Raw genomic sequence first — 14,934 nt, 5'->3', positions numbered from 1 at the left:
AAATGTAATTTACAAAACCAATAGCTCCAACTTTCCAAATGCGAAACTTATTGGCAACGCCAGTGCTTGTTGTTTGTACTTCCTGCCCAGCAGATTACTGCATTGTCAAACATGGTAGCATTCTTGCTTGAGATCCAGCAGCTCGTCCGGGTCTTTGTGCTGGCCCAAAAGCAAAAGCAGAGCCTCTAAAAAAAATATACATTGCATATTGTCAAGGGCCTTGCATGTGCATACAGTAGTAAAATAAATATTTAAATTTCCGTGTACTGGATTATGGCCCATCCTGAATGAGTAATAGGATTTTCCTTGAGCCGTGTCAACCTAGAAGGGATCTAGTGATGCAAATAACGTCTTCCTTTGCTTAACTTCTCTTTCAACTCATAGTCTCAACGCTGTTGGTCGCTGAACCTCGTGAAAGCCCACGGATTCTTCCCGGAAGTGAAACCGATTGCGTGCAATTCAAATCATTCTTTCTTTCCCAGCCCTAATGAAACATTACACCGGACGCAATTATGATATTTCTACAGTAGAGTGACAGCGTTTGACACTGTGCAGTATGAGTGTGCATGTTTGTGTAATAAAAACAACGAGTACCTTGTTATGAGTGTGACACCGACCGTTCTGTGACCGCTGGTTCACTGAGAGTGGCTTCTTGTGTGGTCTGCAGGCGAGAGTCCCAGAGCCTTTGTAATCCACGCTGACGTCAGTGTTGGTTTAACATGTTTAAACTTTGCGATAGATTGTTTAATAGTAATGCTTGCGTTATGCACGGCCTCGCTTGCTGTGGGGCCGTAGCATTGGAATTTCACTGTGGCGGAGCTGGCTGCAGCAGGAGACCGAACCCCATGCGCCGCCCTGCTCTTTTAGTGAAGCCTGCACGCTCTTGCCTCTGACAGTAGGGTAGGGTAGGGTTAAAGATGAGAAAATGCTCAGAGGGGCTAGAGCTGTCGTTGGGTTCGAGTGATGGAGCCACCCTGACACGAAAATGCCTGTCTGATGTGATCTGATGTTTGGGGGCGGGGCTGCTAAAATAAAAAAAATTCATGAAACGTCATAGCACATTTCCGTTTATAGTGAAGATAGTAACATTTGTATCGCGTTCCTTAATACAACTGCATTCTAGCATTGCTCGTCGGTGAGATATTAAAAAGTCCCTGGTGTACGCAGATCCCAATAAGGACGTGCATGACTGAAGTGAGGGAATTAGACGCAGCGTGCAGTGTACTGCTGTGTTTTTTATTTTGTTTGTGAAGTAATGGACTATTCTAATTAGGGCCTCGCAATGCTGGCAAATGGCCGGAGGGAAGCCGGATGGGGGTGGGAGAGCCTGGTGGGGGGGGCGGGAATGCGAGGGAGGAGAAGTGTGGCAGGCGGGTTAGGTGGCGGAGCTGGCTGCAGCAGGAGACCGAACCACATGCGCCGCCCTGCTCTTTTAGTGAAGCCTGCACGCTCTTGCCTCTGACAGTAGGGTAGGGTAGGGTTAAAGATGAGAAAATGCTCAGAGGGGCTAGAGCTGTCGTTGGGTTCGAGTGATGGAGCCACCCTGACACGAAAATGCCTGTCTGATGTGATCTGATGTTTGGGTTTGGGGGCGGGGCTGCTAAAATAAAAAAAATTCATGAAACGTCATAGCACATTTCTGTTTATAGTGAAGATAGTAACATTTGTATCACGTTCCTTAATACAACTGCATTCTAGCATTGCTCGTCGGTGAGATATTAAAAAGTCCCTGGTGTACGCAGATCCCAATAAGGACGTGCATGACTGAAGTGAGGGAATTAGACGCAGCGTGCAGTGTACTGCTGTGTTTTGTTTGTGAAGTAATGGACTGTTCTAATTAGGGCCTCGCAATGCTGGCAAATGGCCGGAGGGAAGCCGGATGGGGGCGGGAATGCGAGGGAGGAGAAGTGTGGCAGGCGGGTTAGGGAGATGCGTGGAGGGAAGCCGGATGGGGGAGGGAGAGCCTGGTGGGGGGGCGGGAATGCGAGCGAGGGGAGAAGTGTTTTAGGCGGATTAGGGAGATGCGCGTGCTTGTGTGGTCACGTGACCCGCTTTTGTGGCCACGTGACCTCACATGCACTGTGAAGAAACCGCGGTGAAACCGCAGTGGTTTCACTAGTCGATCAAGCCCTTGAATTTTCGCCTATTCCATTCGCTAGCGAATGGTAATAGGCGAAACCTAAAAAGTGATGTTACAAATACATATATGGTTTGGTTTAAAATCCTATTTAGTATCATAACCCGGACCTGTCAGAGTCTTAAAGGAAACAGCAACTGGTAAGTATTTATTTCATGGAAAAGAGGCAATCTGAGGCGAGACCACTGAAAATACATCAGAGTCATATTGGGTATACTCAAGCCTGCCCTGTGCCCTGGCGGAGGAGAGGCTAGTTGAGCTGTCTCCCTGTACCATAGGCCGGCAAGTGAGATGAGGAGGGGCAGTGGTGAAATTAAAGAAGAGCAACTTGTGTGCAGTGTTTTCCATATTTAGTGGTAAATTAACTTTGAAGTGCACTTTGGAACAACCTCTCAGCATAACACAAGAGATTGTGATCCTTATTGGAAATGATTTACTTTAACATCCGTGTGCAACCACTGAGGTCACAATCTATAATTAACTGCATGTTAACGTTAACCTGGACGAGTGTACTTTAAATCAATCAATTCGTCTTTATTCGATCATGTTAAAAGATCATAAAAGCACATATAAATAAGTAATTAATATTATTTCAAATTTTTATCTTTAAAAAATACAAATATTTCATCACAATTCTAGGATAAAGACGAAAATACATAAGAAATATTAAAAGGAAAGAATTCCATTTCATGTACATGCTAGGTGTGCTTGAATTATTATTTTTACAGACTCTGTATCCTACAGACTATCCCTTTCCTCTTCCAGGCCCACAGGAATGACGCAACTGAATAACTGGGTGTGAGTGTTTGATTGATTCAGATGCTCCGTCCATCACCACCCCCTTTTGTACCGCTTTTGGCCGCCATGAGTGTGGCAGGGTATGCTCAGACGTGAGTCCCTTGCTCACTTTGCCACTGGATTCAAGCAAGCCGGGCTGAAGACGGCTGGAATGCCAGAAACCGGTCCTCGGAAGCTTGTTTCCGGTCCAGGGAAGACATGGCTTGGCAGTTCGGGCTGGACTGTTCCCATGAGGCACAGGGTCAGACGGATTTCCATATAGCCATGTCAGAACTGGGGTGGCAGAGTGGGCTAAAGAACAGTGATGGATTAAACCCAGATCTTTTGACTGGGTGTGAGTGTTTGATTGATTCAGATGCTCCGTCCATCACCACCCCCTTTTGTACCGCTTTTGGCCGCCATGAGTGTGGCAGGGTATGCTCAGACGTGAGTCCCTTGCTCACTTTGCCACTGGATTCAAGCAATCCGGGCTGAAGACGGCTGGAATGCCAGAAACCGGTTCTGAGAAGCTTGTTTCCGGTCCAGGGAAGACATGGCTTGGCAGTTCGGGCTGGACTGTTCCCATGAGGCACAGGGTCAGACTGATTTGCATATAGCCATGTCAGAACTGGGGTGGCAGAGTGGGCTAAAGAACGGTGATGGATTAAACCCAGATCTTTTGACTGGGTGTGAGTGTTTGATTGATTCAGATGCTCCGTCCATCACAACCCCCTTTTGTACCGCAACTGAATAACAAACCAGAGGGTCAGGGAGTGTTTTAAAAAAATATAATGCTCCCCGGCACTGCTTAAAATTCACTTTCTTTAGTATTGGTTTAAGGTGAATATTCCTTTCCTTCTCGTATAGGCTTAAAAAAAATGTATATGCAATTCTGTTTGAGGTGACAGGTTGTCACAAGGGCACGCACTTAAGTCGGCGTGATTATATATTTTTTCCGGGTAACCTAACATCAGAGGAATCAAGTTGGTGCGAAACCTTAGTAGTATAAATCTATTTTGCATCCAATGTACATTTACTAGATAAGAGAAACCTCCTCCAATTAATGGTGGGTTGAAGCCATATACCCAGGCTGCATATTTCTCTTTATGGTGTTCATTACGTTTATACTTGGCCATCAACATAAACATATCACTAACCCTGTGTTTGGGAACCTTCTTGCAAGCTAGGGGATCTTTAAAAAGTCAGTGGAGACCGATCTCCCCGAGCGCTGACTCTACATAACTAAGCCACCAAGACCTCTTCCATTTGTCCATTGCTAAGCAGCTCCTTCATATTGATTGATTCAGTGGAAACTGTGTCTCTCCTCCAGATTGAATGCCAGAGGAGGAGTGGAGCTAACCGTATGTAGTCTGAGATATAAGGTAGATCCAGTTCAGAGTGTAAAATCCCATTTGTCAGGGAGGGAGGTAAACCCACTACAGATTTAAAGTATACATTTTCAGTAATTTGTAGTGGTGTCTGTGCAACCATACTCCACACCCCACACCTGCTTTAACTCTTGCCTGATATATAATTTTTATCGGTATTAGGGGTTTTGCACCCAATTTTCTGGCAAAGCTTTTTATAGCACCAATACCCCTCTCCATTATCATCTTTCTCCCCTCCACCAGTTTTGCCCACAACAGATCTTTATCAAAAAGGATGCCCAAGTAGGGAAAGGAATCCACTACCTCAATTTTTTGGACTTCTGCACAGAAGTGCAGTACCTTTTCTTTTTTTGTTGCCCCTGCTATTAATACAAAAGATTTAGTTTGGTTCAATTTTAGCTGAAGTGAATCCATGAAGGAGACATGTGCGGTTATGAACCTTTGTAGCCCAATCCCTGTTCTAGAGATTACAACCGCTTTGTCTGCGTGACGCCAGTAGTGGTAGCATTCGATTATCAAAAAGAGGAACATCCCTGGTGGCCGCTGTTAATGCCTTTTCTACTCCGTTTGTGTAAAGCGAAAAGAGAAAAGAGAAAAGGGGCCAATACACAACCCTGCCTTTACTCCCCTGGAGATTTTAAAGGAATGTGTACAGTCTCCAGTTTTGGTGTAACGCACTGATGCCGTAGCGTTTGCATATGATTGCCTAACTTTAAATCATTTGTGTGACATTTGGTGTGATTTAGAGACAACAGGTACTGACTCGCAGACTCGAGTGCCGCTGCAGGCAGCATTGACCAGCATTGGGCAAGCCTCACAGAAGAGTCTGAGTAGTCGGGCTGACTGACGCACGCATTAGTGACAGAGCCAGCAAGATTGTTGAGGCATGAGTGCATTAAAAGAGCGTGCCCTGCCAATAAACGATATCCTACAGTTACTGGCTGCATATACAGTGTAATTAATTTAAAAATGTGTGCAATGCCCAAGCCTTTTTTCCAGCAGCTGTCTAACGCCAGGCATTCAGGTCAGTTCCGCTGCACAGCCTGGACTATGCTGCTATGGGGGGCTATTGAAACAGGAACTACTCCGATCAGTGGCGCGGCGCCTCGCCCGGTACAGTCACTCTCAGCTGTTGGCCGCCGGTGGAGTAATAGGTCTTGTCCGTGATTATTGATTTGATTTACAGCGCAGCGGTGAGTTACCTGCCGCTATGTGGCATTGCCACAAGCAAAAAAATCATTTATTACTGTTCGTTCAACTCGCGCCTACGGGCGGGTGGACTTCTTTCGACTGCCTATTAACAGGCTCACCTAACTGACTGCGTCAGTGCTAGCCATTGGACACACTGACTTCTGACGTCAGTGGCAGTGTGTCTTGGGTGAAGAATTCGATAATCATGTGTTAATAGTTGTTACATTGTTACCAGAGCAGCTAGGACTGCCTGCGAGCAGCCTGAGTCAGCCCCCAAGCCTGCCGAACCGGCACTTCAGCTTAAGTTATGGTGCATTTAGAGCAGAGCTCCGGCGTGCTGAGGGGGCACTAGAATGCGTGACAATGCATTTCAGTGCGGTGATGCAGGCCACCACACTGAAATGCGTTAGTCTAACGCCTGATGCATGATACTTGGCAAGGCTGGGTAAGTGACTTGTTCATCTGATAGAGACCTCTTAGACACAGATTCCTTACCTTATAATAAATACCCAAGCAATAATTCCCTGGAGGTGGGTCTGTGAAACAGTTTCACATTAGAAAGTCCTGCAGGACCGAACAAGCAAAATGACCGTCCCAAAGGACCTGACTGTCCAGGCAGTAAAGCATCGTGAATATGTGTAGAGAAACCCACGATGCTGCCTGGCACATATCTAGGAACGGAACTCCGCATGCTAACGCCGTGGTCCCAGCCTTAGCTCTGGTGGAATGAGCACACAATCCCTCAGGGGGTTGCTTCTTGGCCAATGCGTAGCAAGTATTAATGCAAAGCATGATCCATCAGGAGATGGCCCGCTTCTGCACAACCTTTGCCTTCTTCCCTCGGACATACCGCCATGAAGAATTGGTCGTCCATCCAGAACACTTTTTGAAGGGTCAAGATAGAGAGACTATGATCTTTTTTGGTCCAGTCAGTGAAGGTTGCTCCTCTTATTTAGAGGGATGTGGCAGAGTGTGAAAAGTAGACAGGGCGAGGGATGACCTACATGAAAGGGAGTAACATTTGGCAGAAAGGAAACTCTAGTGTGAAGCACCAGCATGTCTGGGTAGATGCTCAGGTATGGAGGCTTGGATGAGAAAGCCTGTGGCTCACTGAACGCTCCAGGCAGATATCATTGTCACCGGAAAGGCCGTCTTGATGGTAAGGAGCCTTCGAGGACAGTTATCCAATGGGTCAAGAGGGTGTGTGTGGGGGGCACATTAGAAACGCTAGATTAAGGTCCCACTGAGGCGTGTGGAAGAAAACGTGCTGCAGGCCTTTCAAGAACTTATTTGCAACAGGGGATTTGAAAAGGGATGGCTGATCTGGCAACTGCAGAAAGTTAACACTCTAAGGTGCCAACAGCAGAGTCCTGCTGGGCAAGAGAAAGAATAAACCTAAGGACCTGAGAGTGGAAGGATAAATAGAGAACCTTTTTCCCTGCACACCATGCCACAAACTTGCCCTAACGACAGGTGTAAACCGTCTTGGTGGAGGGCTGCCGGGCTGCCAAGATAACATTGCAGGCTTGGGGTGGCAGGCCGAAAGCTGTCAATTGTTGCCGTGCAATCTCAAAGCATGAAAGAGGAGCATTGACAGGTTCTGGTGGAGAACCCTCCCCTGCTGCTACGACAGAAGATTCTCTCGGAGGGTCAGCCTGATCGGATGACCGATGGCCATGCTCAAAAGCGCAGGACACCAAATTTGCCAAGCCAGAGCCACAAGGATGACTTGGGCCAAGCTGTTCCAGATCTTCTTGAAAACACTGGGCAGGAATGGTATGGGCGGAAAGGCATACAGGAGGTCCGAGCTCCACTTGAGATTGTATGACCAGTCCAGATCCATCTGTGAATGAAAGGGGCCTGACTGGTGCGGGGAGGGCCCCGCCTGCGGGAACCAGTAGGGACTCCTCCCCAACGGCCCCATAAAATTCTTGAAGGGCTTCGGCTGCCTGGTGCTGGTCATTGGATAAAGTTCAGATTGCATATGACAATTCTAACACAGTTTACTGCAACTTAAAGTTACCTGGAATTCCCAGCCTGACGATGGGGAATGATTCAACCATGTGAATATGTGAAAGACCCAATGCTGAAGAAAAATAAATCTATTTGGTTGTGTGTTGCGCAATTCTATGAACTTTGAAGTCGTGCTATCTGCTGTTTGCTCCTGCCATTACAAATGAGTTTGAATTTTCTAGTATGAAAGCATTCTAGGCAGTGCTTAATTTGTGTAAAATAAAAGTGCCAGGGCCCTCCCAACTGAAGCTTGCACCACCCACTGCCCTTGCCAGCGCTGCCAATGACAGTGCCAACACAACTACTAACCTTCACACTCCTACAATAGTGACAATTCCAGGTCTCCAAAGATGTAAAAATGGCGGGTATTCATTTTGCATGTATATTGACTCAATGAACAACTGTTGTTGGACTGATCACTAAATTAAACAGACTGTGCCACCATGTAGCAGAGAGTCATAATTGCGGGTATTGACAATTAAGTGCTGGTGCCGAGGACCAGAAACCACCGGCTCAAATTAAGCACTTGTTCCAAGGTCTTCACCGATGCTAAAAGTAGAAACTGAGTTTTAAAAGAAGCATGCCAATCAAAGTCCCTCAGGCTTTGGGTCAAATGAAATAAATTAAAATAATGTCTATTTTAATTTAGCAGGGACATGAGAACCAGCATATCTATTTGAGCTGTAGAGTACACCCCATTACAGCTGTAGCTTTTTGTTCAATCCAACTTTCTTTTCCTGGGTGAGAAAGGGGAAAGACAAGGAACAAGCTATGACAGTACACAAGTGCTAAGGGATAATAACTATAACAATAATATAGTTTGACTTACTTCCTGACATCAAGTAGATTCCATTAGGGTCAACGGCTAGGCTTGTCACAGAATCCAAGTGAGCAACCATAGAATGTATCATTTTACCTGAGAACAAATATAAACAAAAGTTGTGATAGTCATACAAATGTAAAAAACAAAATCTGTATGTTAAAATTTCTCGCCATTTCATCCACTGTACCACAACATTTCTTCCAACACTATACCATGGCCTTCTTGGTAAATTGCATGGTGAATGGAGATCAGTCTAACAATTAAAACAACTGCAGCGTGTCCTCTATCTTGATCCTACTGCATGTCTAACAGTTGCAGCTTGTCGAAATGAAAAGTGGAAAAGAAGCTGAGCCAACTGTACAGGGTAAACATCGATGATGTAAAGACTATATTTTAGGATTAGGAGTAATAAAAGTTAAAGAATGGTACCCGTAACAATGGTTTTGCTGCTTGATACCCTTTTACATTCACGCTGGGAAGTGTTCAGCAAGCAAGTGGTCGAGTATGTGTTTTAAAATGAAACAATTTTGGCAGAGCTACATGACTCCTGATTACGTTGGCTATGAGCCCCAAAACTCGCTCTCTAATTTAATTTTACATTTTTTCCCCTCTCCTCCCACTTCCGTTCCTGTGGAGGTGGGCTGGTCACAAGCTAACCTCAAGCTGCAAAATCACTGTTACAGGTAACAGGTTTATTTTTTAGCCTGAATCATCGTTTGGAATCACATTTTGTGCATACATTTTCTAGCAGTATTACATACCTACACTTCTTTTTTGGGAGTCAATACCCATACAATGTTTTGTGAAGGTATGGGTGGATGATGTGACAGTTCCAAATATATACACACACATGTCCATTTATGATGCATTAGCAAAAAAAAAAAAAAAAAAACGTTGTTGCTTCCTTCTTTCATGTGCTATGTACCTTTGATTTGTTTTTGTTTAGTCGTCTTATTTATTTTCCAAGTAATAATTATTAATTATTCACACATCTAAATAATGTAATGCTCTATCAGGGTGTTTCAAACAATGCAGGAAGACGAATAGATGGTTTTCATGTGAAATACTGATACAACCGTAGGAATTAATTTAGAATTTCTTCCCAGAGCGGATATATATATATATATATCCTAAGATCTACCCCTTTCCATTTACAATGTGGACTCCTTCCAATTGGATGAACAGATCCTTAGTTGAGATTTCCCTCATTGTCACATGATTTAAATGATAACTCAGACCATTGGATCTAATATCAGGCAATGAATCATTGAAATATCAATGATAATCTATCATATCTCAATGGGGAATTTGGATCGATTATAGAATTGTGATTTTGTTTATATTCATGAAAGGATTAATCATGAGAGCTTGATTTATAATCATGTTATGGGAGAAGAGTTTTGTTAATTTTGGTAATCGTGAACCAAATGATTGTGTCTAATATTGATTGGCTCTTTATTACTGCGATCCTATCCAAAGTTGTATTAGACGGTGACGTGCCGATACACGGCTAGATTATTTGAATTCACCGACCAGGGAATTAACCAATTTATTTAATTTGACTTATACCTCTTCAATTTTGGATAACCAATGAGTGAGGACTATCTATAATTCCCAAACAACGAGGACGCGATCGCAGTAACTGTTCACGAATTTGAACCACTGGGTTGAAGTGTGTGTATATATTGCATATATATTCTGTAATTATCTGTTAATAGGGCCGCCTAAATGACATTGATATGCCGATACACGGCGAGATTTAGTTCATTTTACTTTAAGAGTTAATTGGCATGAGTATCACATCTGGTAAACAACACAATGGAAATATGCGATTGTGTGAAGTACAACCCACTCAATAATGGCTGCCCTCTTTCGGATGTTGAATGTTGTCCGTCTTTCCTTTTCATGAAACAGTGAATGTATTGTATATATTGTGCCCGGAAATGCGGCGCATGTAAACACTGACGAAGGACTTGATGTCCGAAACGCGTCTGCCTTTCTGTCCAGAAGCCGAATAAAGGATTGCTTTTCACTAATAACCCCCGCGAGTGCGTTATCTTCTCTGTAAGGGGGGACGAGCGGGGCTGCATATATATATATATATCTATATATATATATATATAGATATACACACAAACACACACATATATATATATATATATATATACACATACACATACATACACAGATATATATGTTCTGAAAAAAACAAAGGTTAAAGTAACGTTATGGTTAGGTGAATATGTCAGTAACATTAACATACTCTGCACCGCTTTTTGTTTTATTAGTTACTTGATCGTTTACTGGTTTCTCATATATGTACTTGACTGTTATCCTATTCTACTATGCTAGCATATTGTACCCAATATTGTTTTAATCACCCTCATGTTGCCCCTACCCCTGTCTCTGTAAAGCGCTCTGATATCTGCAAAGATCTTGTTCGCGCTATATAAAACTTTGAATAAATAAATAAATAAATTCTAAACAAAAATAAATAAAACCGTAATTAACTAGTTCTAATTAGCAGAGCAAACTATAACTTCCATCGCTGCCATGCACTGCTGATGACCTCAAATATAACTTCACTTATGACATCACTAATGGCATCTTAAATTACATCATTGATGACATCATCCAAGGAGTGTGCTAGTTTGTTTTATAGTTTACATAGTGGCGGGTAACTACATTATTTTTCCAACTAATTTGGTACAGCCAGTGTCCAGTTAATGGGTGTAATTGTTTACAAAACGCAGGTGCTTCTAGTCTAGCATAGGTGTGTGAAGGTATTGAACACATATTTGAAGAGTAACTGTGTGCAGATGACAGTTGACAACTTGTTTCCATTATGTTCCACACAAGGTTTTTTTGCTCTAGTTTTTTTGTTATAGTTTCAGCATGACATTTTTTACATAACATAGAATAATGTGTGCATGAGTAGCTAACCTATGTACACGTGCTTTTACTTCAAAAGATGGGCAGTATCTGTAAGGCTTTAACCACAGAATGAAAACTGCAGAAAGTGTGATCTTTCCCACCTTCGTTATTTTAAGCGAATAGTGTCTTTTTTGGCAAGTGTTGTATAGACTGTACACTGTTCTTAGTAGATACTTTCTAATACTCTAATGCTTTTCTCATGATTGTTTAACTGTCTGCAAACAGTGTGGTACAGAATAAACTCTATCCATGGCGTAAACACTGTTTAGAGTACCCACTGTTTTACTCATCAACTTCATTTCCCAATGTAGGTTGGATGACTGAGGGTGTTTTATACAAGTAAAGGCTATCTGTAGTAGGCATAATTTTTGGAATGAACGTTGAGTATTTTGAGGAACTTGGCTTTCTCTGAGCAGCTATATACATACTGAATGTAGAAAACTGTTTTTTTTTTTTGCTTTAGTACCCCCACTTCTTGTGGAGAAGTGTGGCTCACTGGTTAGAGGAGGCAGACCTGGAAGCAAAGGTCAGCCCGGGCCCAGGGTTCAATTCCCGGCTCGGCGGGGTCTTGAGTTGTAAAATGTCCATGGACTCGACAATTCTCGCTCCGGTGCCTACTCGATTCACGGGTTCACACTCTGCTACTCTGGGCAATAGCTTGCTTAATCTCCACAACGGCCCCTCGCGGCGGGATGCCTGGCTTTCACCTTGCGGATACCCTGCCGGGGTTATCTCACAGGGGAATACCAGGACGGGTTCCCTAAGCAAGCGCTTAGAAACCGCTTGGTGATTTGCGCTATATAAATTCCTGTACATTTACATTTACTTCTTGCCTGGTATTTATGAAACTTTGACTGAAGCGCACTGGGTTCCAGCTAACCAGGTCCCCAGTTCCAGTGTTCTTCCCCCAAAACAAGACAACTGGTCACTTGATCACCCATTCACCAGGCCTTTAGCAAATGTAAGTCCCTAGCAAATGGTACCTCTGGCACCCAAGGCATAGGTACTTAAAACGGTCCCTACGAGGTGAGCAAATCTTGTGCCACTCTAAGGGGCCCAGCACCAAATGCTCACCGAATGCCAATGCAGGCTGCATGACAGGTGCTCTAAAAATGGAAACACAGCAGAACACCTACTTGTGTGTCATGGCCCTTAACACTACATGTAATATTTGACCATGTAATATGTGTAAGTCGCCCCTACATCAGGCCTAACAGCCCGAAGGCAGGGTGCATTATATTAGATGTGAGGACATATCTGCAAGAGCAGATATTCCCCTGAGCTAGTCAGTTCCGTAACTGCCAGTACAAGTGATCAGGAAAGCCATTTTAAAACGTGTGCTGGACACTGGTGAAAGGAATATGCTACTTACCAGTATGCATCCGTTCTTGGCATGCAGGGCTGCTGATATTCACATCTTATGCACAGATCGCCGCCTAGTGTTGGGTCCGGATGATTGCACATTGTTGTCCTGGAAGAGTCTTCGAAGAATCACGAGATAGTTGGCTCCTCCCCTGGACTACAGTGCTCATGGGCATCCTCTCCATCCTCAGATTGTTTTTCGCCATTGTGGCAGGGATGGAGTATTATACAGTAAGTGATGTCCATGCTAGAGAATGATACTGAGTGCTACAGCTGCGACAGGCACCGGGGAGGAGGGAGGGCGGTGTGAATATCAGTAGCCCTACATGCCAAGAACAGATGCATACTGGTAAGTAGCATATTCCGTTTGAGGCATGGGGGCTGCTGAATTCACATCTTATGCATAGAATGTATAGCAGTTTCCTCCTAGCGGCGGTTGCCCGTGCCAGCTGCAGCAGTCTGAAAAAGAGTTTTGAGTACAGCCTGCCCTACAGCTGCTTGCTGTTTGGAGTGTACATCTACGCAGTAGTGTTTGGTAAATGTATGTATGGTAGTCCATGTGGCTGCCTTACATATGTCTTCTAGAGGAATGTTTCCTAGGAAAGCCATGGATGCCCCTAATTTGCGTGTTGAATGCGCTCTTGGGGGAACTGTTAATGTGCGTTTAGCTTTTTGATAACAGATTTGTATGCACTTAACAATCCATCTGGCTATACCGGATTTGGAAATGGGGTTGCCTTTGTGCTGTGGTGAGAAGGCAACAAACAGTTGCTTAGTCTTTCTGAAAAGTTTTGTTCTGTCTATATAGTACAGGAGAGCTCTTTTAACGTCTAGGGTATGTAGAGCTCTTTCTGCCACGGAATCTGGATTAGGGAAGAATACTGGCAGTTCTATCGCTTGATTAATGTGAAACTGGGACACCACCTTTGGCATAAATTTAGGGTTAGTTCGCAGCACTACCCTATTAGCGTGAATTTGTATGAATGGCTCCTGAATAGTTAGGGCTTGCAGCTCACTAACTCTTCTGAGCGATGTAATAGCTACCAGAAAGGCCACCTTCCATGTTAGGAATTGTAACTCACAGGAATGTAGAGGTTCAAAAGGTGGTCCCATTAGTCTGGTGAGAACCACGTTGAGGTTCCAGACAGGTGAAGGTGGGTGTCTTGGTGGAATGATTCGTTTCAGTCCCTCTAGGAAAGCTTTAATAGCAGGCACTCTGAAGAGCGAAAGGTGCTGCCTGTTTTGAAGGTAAGCTGCTACGGCGGCTAGGTGTATCCGTATGGAACTGTAAGCCAGATTGCATCTGTAAGAGATAACATATGATGTTTTGAGTAGATGCATCTAGCGGATTAATGTCATTATTGTTACAATAGATGACAAATCGCTTCCACTTTGCCGCATAGCATGCTCTGGTTGTAGGCCTTCTTGCCTCCTTGATAATATTCATACAGTCGGGAGGCAAGTTCAGGTAACCAAATTCTATGACCTCAGGAGCCAGATCGCTAGGTTCAACTGTTGCGGATCTGGGTGCTGAATGTCGCCATGGCTCTGCGTTAAAAGACTGGGTGTTAATTTGAGCCTTTGATGAGGCACCACGGAAAGTTCTAGGAACGAGGTGTACCACGGCTGCCTCGCCCACGTTGGAGCAACTAGGATGAGGGTCATTGAGTGCTGTCGTAGTTTGCGTGCCACTAGTGGTATGAGCGGGGCTGGGGGAAAAGCGTACGCAAACTTGCCTGACCAGTTCATCCATATCGCATTGCCCTGAGACTGCGGATGTGGAAACCTGGCGGCGAAGCTTTGGCATTTTGCGTTTTCCCTTGTGGCGAACAGGTCGATTTCTGGGTGACCCCACCTTTGGAAATACGGTTGCAGCACTGAGGGATTTATCTCCCACTCGTGCATTTGATGGCTGTGTCTGCTGAGCCGGTCCGCCATCTAGTTGTCCCTGCCTGGGAGGTGTTCCGCCATTAGGAAGATGTTTCTCTGAATGGCCCACTTCCACATGCTTTGCGCTAGATGGGACAGCTGTGGAGAGTGTGTCCCCCCCTGCTTTTGTATGTAGTACATGGCAGTCATGTTGTCCGTCCGGATCAACACGACTTTGTTGCACAAGTGTACCTTGAAAGCCTTCAGTGCCATAAAGATTGCCATCAGTTCCAGCAGGTTGATGTGCATCCTTTTTTGCTGTGTTGTCCATAGTCCCTGCACTGTGTAATGGAGGACATGAGCTCCCCACCCTAGAAGAGATGCGTCCGTCGTCAGCACTATTTGTGGTACAGGCTCCTGGAACGGTCGTCCCTTGCAAA

General features: G+C 44.5%; 1 protein-coding gene across 3 annotated transcripts in view; it reads right to left on the bottom strand.

The window, feature by feature from the left end:
- The window catches only part of STRN3 (striatin 3), a 984,550-nt gene that overhangs the window by 4,718 nt on the left and 964,898 nt on the right, over positions 1-14,934 (bottom strand). For all 3 annotated transcript variants that reach the window (XM_078659406.1, XM_078659407.1, XM_078659408.1), the window contains one exon: positions 8,336-8,422. In XM_078659406.1, coding sequence (XP_078515532.1) covers positions 8,336-8,422 — 87 coding nt within the window. The remainder of the gene's footprint in view (positions 1-8,335; positions 8,423-14,934) is intronic.

The sequence above is a fragment of the Lissotriton helveticus genome, chromosome 9 (genome assembly GCF_964261635.1).
Source record: "Lissotriton helveticus chromosome 9, aLisHel1.1, whole genome shotgun sequence".
Taxonomy (NCBI): domain Eukaryota; kingdom Metazoa; phylum Chordata; class Amphibia; order Caudata; family Salamandridae; genus Lissotriton; species Lissotriton helveticus.
This window is presented reverse-complemented; position numbering and strand designations above follow the sequence as displayed.